At 44.5% G+C, this 18,640-nt stretch overlaps 1 protein-coding gene across 2 annotated transcripts in view; it reads right to left on the bottom strand.

Annotated features, from left to right (window-relative positions):
• Nucleotides 1-708: 708 nt before the first annotated feature.
• LOC109884257 (cingulin-like protein 1) overlaps nucleotides 709-18,640 on the bottom strand; it is a 117,814-nt gene continuing 99,882 nt past the window's right edge. For both annotated transcript variants that reach the window (XM_031802990.1, XM_031802991.1), the window contains 8 exons: nucleotides 16,417-16,569; nucleotides 12,771-12,938; nucleotides 10,468-10,641; nucleotides 8,869-8,958; nucleotides 7,172-7,255; nucleotides 6,635-6,862; nucleotides 5,264-5,427; nucleotides 709-4,354 (listed from right to left, as the gene is read on the bottom strand). In XM_031802990.1, coding sequence (XP_031658850.1) covers nucleotides 4,243-4,354; nucleotides 5,264-5,427; nucleotides 6,635-6,862; nucleotides 7,172-7,255; nucleotides 8,869-8,958; nucleotides 10,468-10,641; nucleotides 12,771-12,938; nucleotides 16,417-16,569 — 1,173 coding nt within the window. In that variant the 3' untranslated portion in view covers nucleotides 709-4,242. The remainder of the gene's footprint in view (nucleotides 4,355-5,263; nucleotides 5,428-6,634; nucleotides 6,863-7,171; nucleotides 7,256-8,868; nucleotides 8,959-10,467; nucleotides 10,642-12,770; nucleotides 12,939-16,416; nucleotides 16,570-18,640) is intronic.

Genomic DNA, 18,640 nt, shown 5'->3' with positions numbered 1-18,640 from the left:
GCTCCTCTGTGTGTGTGTGTGTGTGTGTGTGTTGTGCTGTGCGCTACTGTACTCCTCTCTTCCCATACCTCTCTATGACAGCTCCTGTGTGTGTGTGTGTGTGTTGTGCTCTACTGTACTCCTCTCCTCCCATACCTCTCTATGACAGCTTCTGTGTGTGTGTGTGTGTTGTGCGTTACTGTACTCCTCTCCTCCCATACCTCTCTATGACAGCTCCTGTGTGTGTGTGTGTGTGTGTGTGTGTTGTGAGCTACTGTACTCCTCTCCTCCCATACCTCTCTACGCTCCCATCTGGACAGTGTTCAATTAAATCTTCCTCTTTGTCAGGGAGGTTCACCGCTGCAATATGTCACCGCACACACACACAATATGTCACCACACACACACAGACGCACACACACACTCACAAACAGACACACACACACACACTCACAAACAGACACACACACACACACACGTCTGTCTGCTTTTACTACCAATTAGAACATGTAAATAAGCTGACAGGAAGTCGTTATTCATGTCAGAGATTTGAACAATCGCACACTGCCATCATTAGTGTAGTCAACGTTAAAATAAGCACACACCTATGATATGAGGTACACTAACTTTGGATTATCGCAGACCTCTGTCACACTGTCACAAGTTTAAAACATATATTTTCAGTCCATCAAATATAGAATATATATCAAAGAAAGGAACACAGAAACATTAAAACAAAAAGTATTTAATATTTAACATTCATAGTTGCAGATTTTCATAGGCAGATAAAAACATCAGAAAAGGAGAATAAATACCAGCACCTTTAGCATGTGACGTCTGAAGTCACGTGAAGTCTGAAAGTCACGTGAAGTCTGAAAGTCACGTGAAGTCTGAAAGTCACGTGAAGTCTGAAAGTCACGTGAAGTCTGAAGTCACGTGAAGTCTGAAAGTCACGTGAAGTCTGAAAGTCACGTGAAGTCTGAAAGTCACGTGAAGTCTGAAAGTCACGTGAAGTCTGAAGTCACGTGAAGTCACGTGAAGTCTGAAGTCACGTGAAGTCTGAAGTCACGTGAAGTGTGAAGTCTGAAGTCACGTGACGTCTGCAGTCACGTGACAATAATATCACTTACAGAACTCGCTAGCTCGAAGCCATATGAAAAAAAAAGGTAATGATGTTAGTTTCTACATCTGGATCGTGCAGACATTCCTATGGGTGAAATAACCTCAAACCTTATTTCCCCGTTTAACACCACAATCAGTCGGTTAACATGACCTTTATGAATCAAAATGAGTCCGTTGCTAAAGAGTCGCTAGCTGTCAGAAATGGAACTACAACAGCCAAGTGTTAGGAGTTCTCGAGCTTCGAGCGCTCGCTTCGTTGGCGACGTCAAAGGCAACCTGACGTGTAGTTTCATTATTTATTTGTTTTCACATGTTAGCACATCGGTAGCTTTTCACTTGTTTTGAGTACAGAAATGCTTCAAAATTCACAAAAAAAGTGATGTTAGCTGACGAAGATTATCTCACAGAACAAAACGTATAAAATCACCCAAGTCTGTGTTTACCACATGCCTTATTTTGACCATTTAATATCCCAAACCAACAAACAACCAACAACAACAAAAAAAACATTAATTTGTCAAACAAGCCAAGGTGGAGTTAGCCTCCTTTAGCGCCCTCAAAAAGACGCCATTACTATTGCTCTCTATCGTTTTAATATATAGGCCTATAGTAGATTATAGAAAAAAACAGGGTCTCAATAACACTGCGTCCCCTTTTATTTGGTTTTGCCAGCGAAGAAGAAAGGAGAAAAGGAACATTTTGCCAACCGAAATACTGTACGTTTCCCCTGACAGTGACCCAATAGAGTGGAGCTCTATACAACCAGAAAAACGCCCAGAAAACATCTTGTTATCAAAATATAAAATACCATCACAATACACACGAGATCCTCACCCCTACCTGCTCAGTGATGGAGGAGCCTGAGTACACAGTGTCTGTTAGTGATTCCACCTCAGTGAGGGAGGAGCCTGAGTACACAGTGTCTGTTAGTGATTCCACCTCAGTGAGGGAGGAGCCTGAGTACACAGTGTCTGTTAGTGATTCCACCTCAGTGAGGGAGGAGCCTGAGTACACAGTGTCTGTTAGTGATTCCACCTCAGTGAGGGAGGAGCCTGAGTACACAGTGTCTGTTAGTGATTCCACCTCAGTGATGGAGGAGCCTGAGTAGTGTCTGTTAGTGATTCCACCTGTCCTGTCCTGTCTAATGCATGTTTAACGTAGGTTTATGCCAGTAAGACAGTACACAGTCGCAGGTCTCCATGTTCTATCATGTAAAACAGCAGGACAGCAAGTCATTCATATCCATCAGGTAAGATGCATATCTAGCAGCTTCCCACAATGCAGACAGAATAGATTCCCTTTTAGATTCCCCAACGCGAGAATAACATGGTCTCTTTCCTCTTCTGTGAAACATTTGTCTTGGGTCCTCACTCACTCCCAGGGTCTGCTCATCCAGGTTCTGCTCATCCAGGTTCTGCTCACCCAGGTTCTGCTCACCTAGGTTCTGCTCACCCAGGTTCTGCTCACCCAGGTTTTGCTCGCCCAGGTCCTGCTCGCCCAGGTTCTGCTCGCCCAGGTTCTGCTCGCCCAGGTTCTGCTCGCCCAGGTTTTGCTCGCCCAGGTTTTGCTCGCCCAGGTTCTGCTCGCCCAGGTTCTGCTCGCCCAGGTTTTGCTCGCCCAGGTTTTGCTCGCCCAGGTTCTGCTCGCCCAGGTTCTGCTTGCCCAGGTTCTGCTCGCCCAGGTTTTGCTCACCCATGTTCTGCTCACCCATGTTTAGCTCAGGGTTGAAGTAACAAGTGTTGTAGACAGTGCAGTATACTGGTAAATGGTCCCACCAACTTCACTCATTCAGGCTGTCTGTCCGTCAAGCATCGTAAAAGGAAGACACTTCCACATTCTGCTCAATGGGTGTGAAAATACAGCCCCTTTCCCCCTCTACAGTGCAACACAGTAATACCCAATAACATGTAGATATAACATAAGTGGAAATTAATGTATAATGCTTCTAACAAACTATTAAAACTACATTTTGCAACAGATTTGCTTTGGTAATTTGCAGACAATATTGCCCAAATCCCTCTAACATTACATAATCCCCAAATCCTATGTCTATTTTTATTGTTAGTCATATTTGACACAATTGATTTAATAAAATGTTTTTTATTTTCCAATTGATTATCTCTGTTAAGGCACTAGTAATGAATCAGGAAACATACAAGCCCATAGGATTTTAACTTACATTTAAAAAAAATCTTGTCCAGGAGTTTACCAAATAAACTCCCTTATAGCAGGGTTTCACAAACTCTGACCTCGGGACCCCAAAGGGGGTCCGAATACATGGCTGATTTAAAGCTTAGATCATTTAAACCAGCTGTGTAGTGTGAAAACCTCAATGTGCACCCCATTTGGGGTCCAGAGGACTGAGTTTGGGAAACGCAGCCTGATGGAAGTAAAGACAACCTGGTTTACATTTTACAGATAAAAAGAAAAAAAAGATTTAATAAAAAATATAAAAACGTTGCTACAGTAATTTTTTGAACCTGATTTGATTGGCTAAACCTGAAAATCAAACACGCGGGTGCTGATTTGATTGGCTAAACCTGAAAATCAAACACGCGGGTGCTGATTTGATTGGCTAAACCTGAAAATCAAACACGCGGGTGCTGATTTGATTGGCTGAACCTGAAAATCAAACACGCGGGTGCTGATTTGATTGGCTAAACCTGAAAATCAAACACGCGGGTGCTGATTTGATTGGCTGAACCTGAAAATCAAACACGCGGGTGCTGATTTGATTGGCTGAACCTGAAATTCAAACACGCGGGTGCTGATTTGATTGGCTGAACCTGAAAATCAAACACGCGGGTGCTGATTTGATTGGCTGACAGGATGCTGCTATATGTTCACTGTACGTCCTGTATTGGTGGTATGAATGGTACCTTTATCAATAATGGCCTAGATTCAATCCCATCTCATTTTGTCCCATTTATGCACATTTTAAAGGCAACGTTCCCACCATTCGCTGAGACCCACATTCACGTTGAATGCTGCATATGCCGGATCAATGGGAAATGGCCTATAAATGTCAATCGCGCTATGACATGGATCTTATGCAGGCCGGATTGAATCTAGGACAAAGGCATTATGAGTAAGGCTAGTATGGCTGGTGCTATGCTGTAATACTGTCCCAGGAAGGGTGTCTCAGGCCTTGGAGGCCGTGGGTACTGGAGGGGTCTGGTCCTCCTCATCCACACTAAGGTCCAGACGTAGATCTTCCAGAGTCTGTCTCATCGCCATGGTGGACTCCTTACGTCTACAAGGCAAAGGAGAGTGTTACTTTGTGTCCCGCACTTCTAACAGTATATCACTCAACGGTATATCACTCTCTCTCTTGCTCTCTCTCTCTCTCTTTTGCCCTCTCTCTCTCTCTCTCTCTCTTGTGATCGCTCTCTCTCTCTCTTTTGCCCTCTCTCTCTCTTGCCCTCTCTCTCTCGCGATCGCTCTCTCTCTCTCTTGCGCTCTCTCTCTCTCTCTTTTGCCCTCTCTCTCTCTCTCTCTCTTGCGATTACTCTCTCTTGTGCTCTCTCTCTCTTGTGCTCGTGCTCTCTCTCTCTCTTGTGCTCTCTCTCTCTCTCTCTCTCTTGTGCTCGCTCTCTCTCTCTCTCTTGCGCTCGCTCACACTCTCGCTCTCTCGCTGTCTCTGTCTCTCTCTCTCGATTTATTCATCCTGATTTGACCCGTAGCCCCTAATCTGTAAACAGACCTGTAGTTCTGAAAGGATGTGTGTAGAATTATGCTTCGGCTTGCCTTCTGATAGGCTAGTTGGTGGCACCTCTCTGATTTAGAGGGGTTGGCTTAAATGTGGAAGACACATTTCAGTTGAATACATTGAGCTGGACAGCTGACTAGGTATCCCCCCCATTCCCTATTAAGTAGAAAGTTCCCTATATTGATTACACAAAGCAATCCTTTCAGACCTCTCTCTCTCTGCCTCTCTCTCTCTCTCTCTCTCTGTCTCTCTCTCTCTCTCTCTCTGTCTCTCTCTCTCTCTCTCTCTCTCTCTCTCTCTCTCTCTCTCTCTGCCTCTGTCTCTGCCTCTCTCTCTCTGTCTCTCTCTCTCTGCCTCTTTGTCTCTCTCTCTCTCTCTCTCTCTCTCTCTGTCTCTCTGCCTCCCTGTCTCCCTCTCTATCATTCATTGAACCTTTATTTCTAAACCAGGTACTTGAGTTGGAGGTGCTGGTCCAGGAGCTGTTTCTGTAGTCTGTTGGAGGTCTCTCTCTCCTCTGTCAGTTCTCTCTGGGTGTGGCGGTACTGAGCGTCTCTACGACTGGACTCCTCCTCTGCCTCGTTCAGCTGACGCTTCAGGGAACGCATCCTCTGGGACATCTGATGAGGGGGTCATAATAAGTCAGGATCATTATAAGATGATAATTATATAGTTTAAGGGATTCATACATGCCTACGACAAGTCTTCTCATGCATTATAATTGCATAATACTGCATTATACATGAAGGCTTTAAGTAAAGTGTTCCCAATGTGGTCAATCACAATACACTCCCACACATGGTAACCATTCCACAAGTCTCTTTACTACCCCCAAGTGGAGTGAACCATTCCACAAGTCTCTTTACTACCCCCAAGTGGAGTGAACCATTCCACAAGTCTCTTTACTACCCCCAAGTGGAGTGAACCATTCCACAAGTCTCTTTACTACCCCCAAGTGGAGTGAACCATTCCAAAAGTCTCTTTACCACCCCCAAGTGGAGTGAACCATTCCACAAGTCTCTTTACCACCCCCAAGTGGAGTGAACCATTCCACAAGTCTCTTTACCACCCCCAAGTGGAGTGAACCATTCCACAAGTCTCTTTACCACCCCCAAGTGGAGTGAACCATTCCACAAGTCTCTTTACTACCCCCAAGTGGAGTGAACCATTCCACAAGTCTCTTTACCACCCCCAAGTGGAGTGAACCATTCCACAAGTCTCTTTACCACCCTCAAGTGGAGTGAACCATTCCACAAGTCTCTTTACTACCCCCAAGTGGAGTGAACCATTCCACAAGTCTCTTTACCACCCCCAAGTGGAATGAACCATTCCACAAGTCTCTTTACTACCCCCAAGTGGAGTGAACCATTCCAAAAGTCTCTTTACCACCCCCAAGTGGAGTGAACCATTCCACAAGTCTCTTTACCACCCCCAAGTGGAATGAACCATTCCACAAGTCTCTTTACTACCCCCAAGTGGAGTGAACCATTCCACAAGTCTCTTTACCACCCCCAAGTGGAGTGAACCATTCCACAAGTCTCTTTACTACCCCCAAGTGGAGTGAACCATTCCAAAAGTCTCTTTACCACCCCCAAGTGGAGTGAACCATTCCACAAGTCTCTTTACCACCCCCAAGTGGAGTGAACCATTCCACAAGTCTCTTTACCACCCCCAAGTGGAGTGAACCATTCCACAAGTATCTTTACCACCCCCAAGTGGAGTGAACCATTTTACAAGTCTCTTAACTACCCCCAAGTGGAATGAACCATTCCACAAGTCTCTTTACTGCCCCCAAGTGGAGTGGTGTTGTTAGTGCATGTGCCCTACCAGGTCCTTCTGCTCCTTGGCCATCTTGTGTTCCTCCTCCAGCTGATCAGACAGTTCGTTGTTCTTCCTCTCCAGTTTACTGATGGTGTTGTTCATCACCACCTTGTTCCTCTCCTCCACCCTCAGAGCGTTCTCCAGCTCCTTGGCCCGGCTCTCCGTCTTAGTGACGACATCCTCATGAACTCTGGTGTGTTGGAGATTCTCCACCTCCACACGCAGGTCCCGCAGCTGGATATATACAGAGCACCGAGGTTTTCACTTTGACTCGTGGCTTCCACAAGACACAAAGCATGCTGCCATTGCTCCATCATTCATCACAGACACAACAATTACACCCATACATACTACACCTTTACATGTATACACAGATGACACGGTTTTAATGTCTTTTTTTTATAGCATTGTATGTTCATGATGAAAGGGCAACGTTGAAAGAACGAGTAGTGACGCAATATCACATACATACATCACAGAATGACATGAAAACCCCTGTAGGTTAAAACTGTTCCCAGTGAAAACCCCACTGGTAGGTAGTACCTGTCTCTCCAGGATGCTCTTCTCACTGTCCAGCTGCTCATTCACATCTTTCTGCTGGATCAGCTTCAGCTGGAGCTGTTCCGTCTGGAAAGAACACAACAAACATCCCACAAACACGCCGTTTAAGACAACAAACATCCCACAAACACGCCTTTTAAGACAACAAACATCCCACAAACACGCCTTTTAAGACAACAAACATCCCACAAACACGCCTTTTAAGACAACAAACATCCCACAAACACGCCTTCTAAGACAACAAACATCTCACAAACATGCCTTTTAAGACAACAAACATCCCACAAACACGCCTTTTAAGACAACAAACATCCCACAAACACGCCTTTTAAGACAACAAACATCCCACAAACACGCCTTTTAAGACAACAAACATCCCACAAACACGCCTTTTAAGACAACAAACATCCCACAAACACGCCTTCTAAGACAACAAACATCTCACAAACATGCCTTTTAAGACAACAAACATCCCACAAACACGCCTTTTAAGACAACAAACATCCCACAAACACGCCTTTTAAGACAACAAACATCCCACAAACACGCCTTTTAAGACAACAAACATCCCACAAACACGCCTTCTAAGACAACAAACATCTCACAAACATGCCTTTTAAGACAACAAACATCCCACAAACACGCCTTTTAAGACAACAAACATCCCACAAACATGCCTTTTAAGACAACAAACATCCCACAAACACGCCTTTTAAGAATGTTATTTTTTTGCATACAGTAAATCCTCCAATCGAGGGCCTTGGAATCTTCCCAACCCCAAGGAGACATTGTTTAAAGGAGACCTTTTTTTTAAGGTACACACTACAACACACCTTTAAACAACCTTGTCTTCCTCTGTAGATGGATTTCAGGATAGAATTAGTTCTGGCCAGGGATCATTCAAGGAAGTAAGTAGATGAGGATAAGAGGAGCAAGTAGATGAGGTTAAGAGGAGCAAGTAGATGAGGGTAAGAGGAGCAAGTAGATGAGGGTAAGAGGAGCAAGTAGATGAGGTTAAGAGGAGCAAGTAGATGAGGGTAAGAGGAGCAGGTAGATGAGGGTAAGAGGAGCAAGTAGTTGAGGGTAAGAGGAGCAAGTAGATGAGGGTAAGAGGAGCAAGTAGATGAGGGTAAGAGGAGCAAGTAGATGAGGTTAAGAGGAGCAAGTAGATGAGGGTAAGAGGAGCAAGTAGATGAGGGTAAGAGGAGCAAGTAGATGAGGGTAAGAGGAGCAAGTAGATGAGGTTAAGAGGAGCAAGTAGATGAGGGTAAGAGGAGCAAGTAGATGAGGGTAAGAGGAGCAAGTAGATGAGGGTAAGAGGAGCAAGTAGATGAGGGTAAGAGGAGCAAGTAGATGAGGGTAAGAGGAGCAAGTAGATGAGGGTAAGAGGAGCAAGTAGATGAGGGTAAGAGGAGCAAGTAGATGAGGGTAAGAGGAGCAAGTAGATGAGGGTAAGAGGAGCAAGTAGATGAGGGTAAGATGAGCAAGTAGATGAGGGTAAGAGGAGCAAGTAGATGAGGGTAAGAGGAGCAAGTAGATGAGGGTAAGAGGAGCAAGTAGATGCTCGTGTGAAAGTGATTTGTGGCGTATTGAAAGCGAACACATTACAACAGTAAGGAGTGTTGGGGTCAGGGGTGAGAGGACCAGGTACAGACAGATATACAGACAGACAGACAGACCTGTTCGATGGCTCTCTTGTTCTTGCTGGCCCATCTCTGTTCACTGTCCTGCATCTCCTCCAGGTCGCTCTCAAGATCTAACAGTTTCTCCTGGAGAAACGCATCAACCAATCATTCATAAAGTGCTTTTACAATAACCCTGCATTGACTCCAAAGAGAAAGTTGACGCAGAAGTTTGTACATGTGAGTACATTTATCTGTAGCCTTTTTCTCTACTGTCTCTATATCTACAGTATCTCTCCCACAGTTCATACAGTCTACGGTCTCTATATCTACAGTATCTCTCCCACAGTTCATACAGTCTACGGTCTCTGTATCTACAGTATCTCTCCCACAGTTCATACAGTCTACGGTCTCTATATCTACAGTATCTCTCCCACAGTTCATACAGTCTACGGTCTCAAGATCTACAGTATCTCCCCCACAGTTCATACAGTCTACTGTCTCTATATCTACAGTATCTCTCCCACAGTTCACACAGTCTACGGTCTCTATATCTACAGTATCTCTCCCACAGTTCATACAGTCTACGGTCTCTATATCTACAGTATCTCTCCCACAGTTCATACAGTCTACGGTCTCTATATCTACAGTATCTCTCCCACAGTTCATACAGTCTACGGTCTCTATATCTACAGTATCTCTCCCACAGTTCATACAGTCATGCATTGACTCCAAAGAGAAAGTTGACGCAGAAGTTTGTACATGTGAGTACATTTATCTGTAGCCTTTTTCTCTACTGTCTCTATATCTACAGTATCTCTCCCACAGTTCATACAGTCTACGGTCTCTATATCTACAGTATCTCTCCCACAGTTCATACAGTCTACGGTCTCTATATCTACAATATATCTCTCACAGTTCATACAGTCTACTGTCTCTATATCTGCAGTATATCTCCCACAGTTCATACAGTCTATTGTCTCTATATCTGCAGTATATCGCTCACAGTTCATACAGTCTACGGTCTCTATATCTACAGTATCTCTCCCACAGTTCATACAGTCTACGGTCTCTATATCTACAATATATCTCTCACAGTTAATACAGTCTACTGTCTCTATATCTGCAGTATATCTCCCACAGTTCATACAGTCTATTGTCTCTATATCTGCAGGATATCGCTCACAGTTCATACAGTCTACGGTCTCTATATCTACAGTACATCTTCATACAGTCTACTGTCTCTATATCTGCAGTATATCTTCATACAGTCTACTCTCTCGCTCTCCGCTCTTCTAAAAAGCATCTTCTAATGAGATTAAACAGTGAAGATTAGATTAAGATTAGGAACACATAGATTGAATTAAGGGATTTGCATAAGTAATACTTCATTAACCCAGAATGACATGAGCTCAACTGACTTGCCTGTGTATTTATGTTTAGTGTGAACTGTAGTCTTATGGTTGTACTGGGATGGTATGTTGTCTAGATGGTATCTAAACTAGGGCCTGTCTTTGCTGTGCTGTGGTCAGATCACATTGCAATTTTTAATCGTCTACACCTGTCTACAAATGTGGGCACAATCAGAATGTGGACAAAGATCAGGACAAAGGACACATGTTAGAACCAGGTGTAAACAGGGCACTGTGTACCAACCTGAGCCTGTTTGAGTTGCTTGACCAGGTCTTCCTTGGTCTGTGCAGCAGTCTGTAGCTCCATGGTCAGGTCCTCTACGCTCCTCTCTGCCTGCTTCCACTGCAGCTGAACTCTCTCTCTCAGCTGGATCTCCTCTTCCAGGGAACGCTCCTTATCTATCAGCTTATCGGACACCTGACAACACATACAGTTATCTATCAGCTCACCTGACACCTGACAACACATACAGTTATCTATCAGATTACCTGACAACACATACCGTTATCTATCAGCTCACCTGACAACACATACAGTTATCTATCAGATTACCTGACAACACATACAGTTATCTATCAGCTCACCTGACAACACATACAGTTATCTATCAGCTCACCTGACAACACATACAGTTATCTATCAGCTCACCTGACAACACATACAGTTATCTATCAGATTACCTGACAACACATACAGTTATCTATCAGATTACCTGACAACACATACGGTTATCTATCAGCTCACCTGACACCTGACAACACATACAGTTATCTATCAGATTACCTGACAACACATACAGTTATCTATCAGATTACCTGACAACACATACGGTTATCTATCAGATTACCTGACAACACATACAGTTATCTACCGGCTCACCTGACAACACATACAGTTATCTATCAGCTCACCTGACAACACATACAGTTATCTATCAGCTTACCTGACAACACATACAGTCATCTACCAGCTCACCTGACAACACATACATTTATCTATCAGCTCACCTGACACCTGACAACACATACAGTCATCTATCAGCTTACCTGACACCTGACAACACATACAGTCATCTATCAGCTTACCTGACAACCCATAAATTATCTACCAGATTACCTGACAACACATACAGTTATCTATCAGCTTACCTGACAACACATACAGTTAACTATCAGCTTACCTGACACCTGACAACACATACAGTTATCTATCAGCCTACCTGACAACACATACAGTTATCTATCAGCTTACCTGACACCTGACAACACATACAGTTATCTATCAGCTTACCTGACACCTGACAACACATACAGTTATCTATCAGCTTACCTGACAACCCATAAATTATCTACCAGATTACCTGACAACACATACAGTTATCTATCAGCTGACCTGACAACACATACAGTTATCTATCAGCTTACCTGACACCTGACAACACATACAGTTATCTATCAGCCTACCTGACAACACATACAGTTATCTATCAGCTTACCTGACACCTGACAACACATACAGTCATCTATCAGCTTACCTGACAACCCATAAGTTATCTACCAGATTACCTGACAACACATACAGTTATCTATCAGTTTACCTGACAACACATGCAGTTATCTATCAGATTACCTGACAACACATACAGTTATCTATCAGATTACCTGACAACACATACAGTTATCTATCAGCTCACCTGACAACACATACAGTTATCTACCAGCTTACCTGGCAACACATACAGTTATCTACCAGCTACCTGACAACACATACAGTTATCTATCAGCTCACCTGACAACACATACAGTTATCTATCAGCTCACCTGACAACACATACAGTTATCTATCAGCTTACCTGACAACACATACAGTTATCTATCAGCTTACCTGACACCTGACAACACATACAGTCATCTATCAGCTTACCTGACACCTGACAACCCATAAGTTATCTACCAGATTACCTGACAACACATACAGTTATCTATCAGTTTACCTGACAACAAATACAGTTATCTATCAGTTTACCTGACAACACATACAGTTATCTATCAGATTACCTGACAACACATACAGTTATCTATCAGCTTACCTGACAACACATACAGTTATCTACCAGCTACCTGACAACACATACAGAAAACCACATAATGGACACACATTTTACAGTTTGGGTCAAGTAGGTGACACGATTGCTGTAAACACATGGATGTCGACTTAAGGAGAAATTACTTTCAAAAGTCGATTTCAAACACAAGTTGTTTATTGGTGTTTGACTATAGTCTATATATATATATATATGGTATATCTACGCCAACGCTGTCAGACCTTGTAAGGCCTATGTCCTTATCTACCTGTCCCTGGAGGCTGATCACAGTCTGCTGGGCTCTCTGAATCCAGCTCCTCCACCCTAACCCTCTAACCCACTAACCCTAACCCCCTAACCCACTAACCCTAACCCTCTAACCCCCTAACCCACTAACCCTAACTCCCTAACCCCCTACCCACTAACCCTAACCCTAGCTGTAAGGCCTTGGTCAGTATTGTACCTGTCCCTGTAGGCGGCTGACAGTCTGTTGGGCTATCTGCAGCTCCTGACCCCTCTCCAGTAAACTCTCCTCCATCTCCTCTACCCTCAGCAGGGCGTCATCCTGTAGCTTCTGTTGCAGACTGAGCTCTGCTGTCGCCTGGGTGGCTTTCTGTAGAGCCTCTTCTAGCTGTGGAGGGAGAGACCAGAATGTCACACATATAAACTGTACCCATCTTCTACCCATCCTGTACCCATCCTCTACCCATAATGTACCCATATTGGGGCGGCAGGGTAGCCTAGTGGTTAGAGGGTAACCGAAAGGTTGCAAGTTCAAATCCCCAAACTGACAAGGTGAAAATCTGTCGTTCTGCCCCTGAACAAGGCAGTTAACCCACTGTTCCTAAGCTGTCATTGAAAATAAGAATTTGTTCTTAACTGACTTAACTAGTTAAATAAAAGATAAAAGAAATAAAAAAATATTGTACCCATCCTGTACCCATCCTGTACCCATCCTGTACCCATCCTCTACCCATCCTGTACCCATCCTGTACCCATCCTGTACCCATCCTCTACCCATCCTGTACCCATCCTGTACCCATCCTCTACCCATCCTGTACCCATCCTGTACCCATCCTCTACCCATCCTGTACCCATCCTGTACCCATCCTCTACCCATCCTGTACCCATCCTCTACCCATCCTCTACCCATCCTGTACCCATCCTGTACCCATCCTGTACCCATCCTCTACCCATCCTCTACCCATCCTGTACCCATCCTCTACCCATCCTGTACCCATCCTCTACCCATCCTCTACCCATCCTGTACCCATCCTGTACCCATCCTCTACCCATCCTCTACCCATCCTGTACCCATCCTGTACCCATCCTCTACCCATCCTGTACCCATCCTCTACCCATCCTCTACCCATCCTGTACACATCCTCTACCCATCCTGTACCCATCCTGTACCCATCCTCTACCCATCCTGTACCCATCCTGTACCCATCCTGTACCCATCCTCTACCCATCCTGTACCCATCCTCTACCCATCCTGTACCCATCCTGTACCCATCCTGTACCCATCCTCTACCCATCCTGTACCATCCTGTACCCATCCTCTACCCATCCTGTACCCATCCTGTACCCATCCTCTACCCATCCTCTACCCATCCTGTACCCATCCTGTACCCATCCTGTACCTATCCTCTACCCATCCTGTACCCATCCTGTACCCATCCTCTACCCATCCTGTACCCATCCTGTACCCATCCTCTACCCATCCTGTACCCATCCTCTACCCATCCTCTACCCATCCTGTACCCATCCTCTACCCATCCTCTACCCATCCTGTACCCATCCTGTACCCATCCTCTACCCATCCTCTACCCATCCTGTACCCATCCTGTACCCATCCTCTACCCATCCTGTACCCATCCTCTACCCATCCTCTACCCATCCTGTACCCATCCTGTACCCATCCTGTACCCATCCTCTACCCATCCTCTACCCATCCTGTACCCATCCTGTAACCATCCTCTACCATCTCTACCCAATCCTGTACCCATCCTCTACCCATCCTGTACCCATCCTGTACCCATCCTCTACCCATCCTGTACCCATCCTGTACCCATCCTGTACCCATCCTGTACCCATCCTGTACCCATCCTCTACCCATCCTGTACCCATCCTGTACCCATCCTCTACCCATCCTGTACCCATCTTCTACCCATCCTGTACCCATCCTGTACCCATCCTGTACCCATCCTCTACCCATCCTGTACCCATCTTGTACCCATCTTGTACCCATCTTGTACCCATCCTCTACCCATCCTGTACCCATCCTGTACCCATCCTGTACCCATCCTCTACCCATCCTGTACCCATCTTGTACCCATCTTGTACTCATCTTGTACTCATCTTGTACCCATCTTGTACCCATCCTCTACCCATCCTGTACCCATCCTCTACCCATCCTGTACCCATCTTGTACCCATCTTGTACTCATCTTGTACCCATCTTGTACCCATCCTCTACCCATCCTGTACCCATCCTCTACCCATCCTGTACCCATCTTGTACCCATCTTGTACTCATCTTGTACTCATCTTGTACCCATCTTGTACCCATCCTCTACCCATCCTGTACCCATCCTGTACCCATCTTGTACCCATCCTGTACCCATCTTGTACCCATCCTGTAACCATCTTGTACCCATCCTGTACCCATCTTGTACCCATCCTGTACCCATCTTGTACCCATCCTGTACCCATCTTGTACCCATCTTGTACCCATCCTGTACCCATCTTGTACCCATCTTGTACCCATCCTATACCCATCTTGTACCCATCCTGTACCCATCTTGTACCCATCCTGTACCCATCCATACACACGCCTTTACATACTTTATATACTTTCCCAAAATGATTTTCCTGAAATGCTGTTTTTCTCCTGATTCTAAATCCTCCGCCCCTGGTGTCAGTACAGTGGATAGAACTATTTGAAACCTTGGCAGCTAATTGGTCAATTCCAATTCAAGATAAATAAAATAAATTTAAAAAGTGGAGAATTTACATTGAATTCAATTAGAATTTCAACAATTTTCAAGTAATGGAATCGTAATTGACATTGTAAAATACATCCTTTGGAATTTAATTGAAATGTAATATGTGTTTATTTCAAATGCATTTAAAGGAAAAAAATACACTTTAAATAACAAATTAAATTAACAGATTTAAATTTAAATAACAAATTTAAATAACAAATTTAAATAACAAATTTAAATAACAAATTTAAATAACAAATTTAAATAACAAATTGACTGCAAGATTTGTTTTCAAATCATTTCAACTTGTTTTATTCTATAGCAAGTTTATTGTTATTTAAATTTGTTATTTAAATTTAAATCTGATAATTTAATTTGTTATTTAAAGTATATTTTTTCCTGTAACTGCATTTGAAATAAACACATATTACATTTCAATTAATATTACATTTCAATTAATATTACATTTCAATTAATATTACATTTCAATTAATATTACATTTCAATTAATATTACATTTCAATTAATATTACATTTTTTGCATATTACATTTCATTTCATATCATTTCAATCATATTACATTTCAATCAAATTGCTATATTTTGCCTGAAAGCCTCAGTGAATTTAATTAAAATTGGAATTTGTGGAATTGTTGGGGTTAATATTGAATTGGGAATACAATTCTTAGAATTGACCTAACATTGGAATTGAATTATCTCTGACTTTAAATACTGCCCTGGAATTTGAAAGGGAATTGAGTAAGGATTGACCCCCCAACCCTTGTAGCTACATTATTTATTTATTTTACCTTTATTTAACCAGGCAAGTCAGTTAAGAACAAATTCTTATTTTCAATGACAGCCTAGGAACAGTGGGTTAACTGCCTTGTTCAGGGGCAGAATGACAGATTTGTACCTTGTCAGCTCGGGGGTTTGAACTTGCACCCTTCCGGTTACTAGTCCAACGCTCTAACCACTAGGCTACCCTGCCGCCTCTACACTCTAACCACTAGGCTACCCTGCCGCCTCTACACTCTAACCACTAGGCTACCCTGCAACCTCTACACTCTAACCACTAGGCTACCTGCCACCCCAAGGTGGGTGTAACAGTGAACAGTACTGTACCTCAGTCTCCAGTCTGAAGACCGTGTCGCTGAGCTCTGATCTCTTCTTGTCCCGTGTCTCCTTGTCCACCTCTAGATCCTCCAACTGTCTCTCAGATAGCCACAGCTTCTCTGACAGCCCCTGGGCATGGAGCGTCTGCTTCTCTAGTGCCTCCTATAGGGGACATGGTGTAGGACAGACACAGAGGCTGGGGCTGAAATGGAACCCTATTCGTTACATAGTGCACTAGTTTTGAGCAGGGTCATGGTAGGGAGTAGGGTGCATTTTCTGGATGCACAGATGGGCTCACGCAAGCAGGGCAAAAACACAGGCCCAGCTAACTAACAGGTCTGTGGTAGAATAGGCCCGCTAACTGAGGTCTGTGGTAGAATAGGCCCAGCTAACTAACAGGTCTGTGGTAGAATAGGCCCAGCTAACTGAGGTCTGTGGTAGAATAGGCCCAGCTAACTAACAGGTCTGTGGTAGAATAGGCCCAGCTAACTGAGGTCTGTGGTAGAATAGGCCCAGCTAACTAACAGGTCTGTGGTAGAATAGGCCCAGCTAACTAACAGGTCTGTGGTAGAATAGGTCCAGCTAACTAACAGGTCTGTGGTAGAATAGGCCCAGCTAACTGACTGAGGTCTGTGGTAGAATAGGCCCAGCTAACTGAGGTCTGTGGTAGAATAGGCCCAGCTAACTGACTGACAGGTCTGTGGTAGAATAGGCCCAGCTAACTAACAGGTCTGTGGTAGAATAGGCCCAGCTAACTGACTGAGGTCTGTGGTAGAATAGGCCCAGCTAACTAACAGGTCTGTGGTAGAATAGGCCCAGCTAACTGAGGTCTGTGGTAGAATAGGCCCAGCTAACTAACAGGTCTGTGGTAGAATAGGCCCAGCTAACTAACAGGTCTGTGGTAGAATAGGCCCAGCTAACTGACAGGTCTGTGGTAGAATAGGCCCAGCTAACTAACAGGTCTGTGGTAGAATAGGCCCAGCTAACTAACAGGTATGTGGTAGAATAGGCCCAGCTAATTAACAGGTCTTTGGTAGAATAGGCCCAGCTAACTGACAGGTCTGTGGTAGAATAGGCCCAGCTAACTAACAGGTCTGTGGTAGAATAGACCCAGCTAACTGACTGAAGCCTGTGGTAGAATAGGCCCAGCTAACTGAGGTCTGTGGTAGAATAGGCCCAGCTAACTAACAGGTCTGTGGTAGAATAGGCCCAGCTAACTAACAGGTCTGTGGTAGAATAGGCCCAGCTAACTAACAGGTCTGTGGTAGAATAGGCCCAGCTAACTGAGGTCTGTGGTAGAATAGGCCCAGCTAACTAACAGGTCTGTGGTAGAATAGGCCCAGCTAACTGAGGTCTGTGGTAGAATAGGCCCAGCTAACTAACAGGTCTGTGGTAGAATAGGCCCAGCTAACTAACAGGTCTGTGGTAGAATAGGTCCAGCTAACTAACAGGTCTGTGGTAGAATAGGCCCAGCTAACTGACTGACAGGTCTGTGGTAGAATAGGCCCAGCTAACTAACAGGTCTGTGGTAGAATAGGCCCAGCTAACTGACTGAGGTCTGTGGTAGAATAGGCCCAGCTAACTAACAGGTCTGTGGTAGAATAGGCCCAGCTAACTGAGGTCTGTGGTAGAATAGGCCCAGCTAACTAACAGGTCTGTGGTAGAATAGGCCCAGCTAACTAACAGGTCTGTGGTAGAATAGGCCCAGCTAACTGACAGGTCTGTGGTAGAATAGGCCCAGCTAACTAACAGGTCTGTGGTAGAATAGGCCCAGCTAACTAACAGGTATGTGGTAGAATAGGCCCAGCTAATTAACAGGTCTTTGGTAGAATAGGCCCAGCTAACTGACAGGTCTGTGGTAGAATAGGCCCAGCTAACTAACAGGTCTGTGGTAGAATAGACCCAGCTAACTGACTGAGGCCTGTGGTAGAATAGGCCCAGCTAACTGAGGTCTGTGGTAGAATAGGCCCAGCTAACTAACAGGTCTGTGGTAGAATAGGCCCAGCTAACTAACAGGTCTGTGGTAGAATAGGCCCAGCTAACTAACAGGTCTGTGGTAGAATAGGCCCAGCTAACTGAGGTCTGTGGTAGAATAGGCCCAGCTAACTAACAGGTCTGTGGTCGAATAGGCCCAGCTAACTAACAGGTCTGTGGTAGAATAGGCCCAGCTAACTAACAGGTCTGTGGTAGAATAGGCCCAGCTAACTGAGGTCTGTGGTAGAATAGTCCCAGC

Source organism: Oncorhynchus kisutch, linkage group LG23, assembly GCF_002021735.2.
Source record: "Oncorhynchus kisutch isolate 150728-3 linkage group LG23, Okis_V2, whole genome shotgun sequence".
Lineage (NCBI taxonomy): Eukaryota > Metazoa > Chordata > Actinopteri > Salmoniformes > Salmonidae > Oncorhynchus > Oncorhynchus kisutch.
Note: the sequence above shows the minus strand (reverse complement) of the source record. Positions and strands in the feature narration are given on the sequence as shown.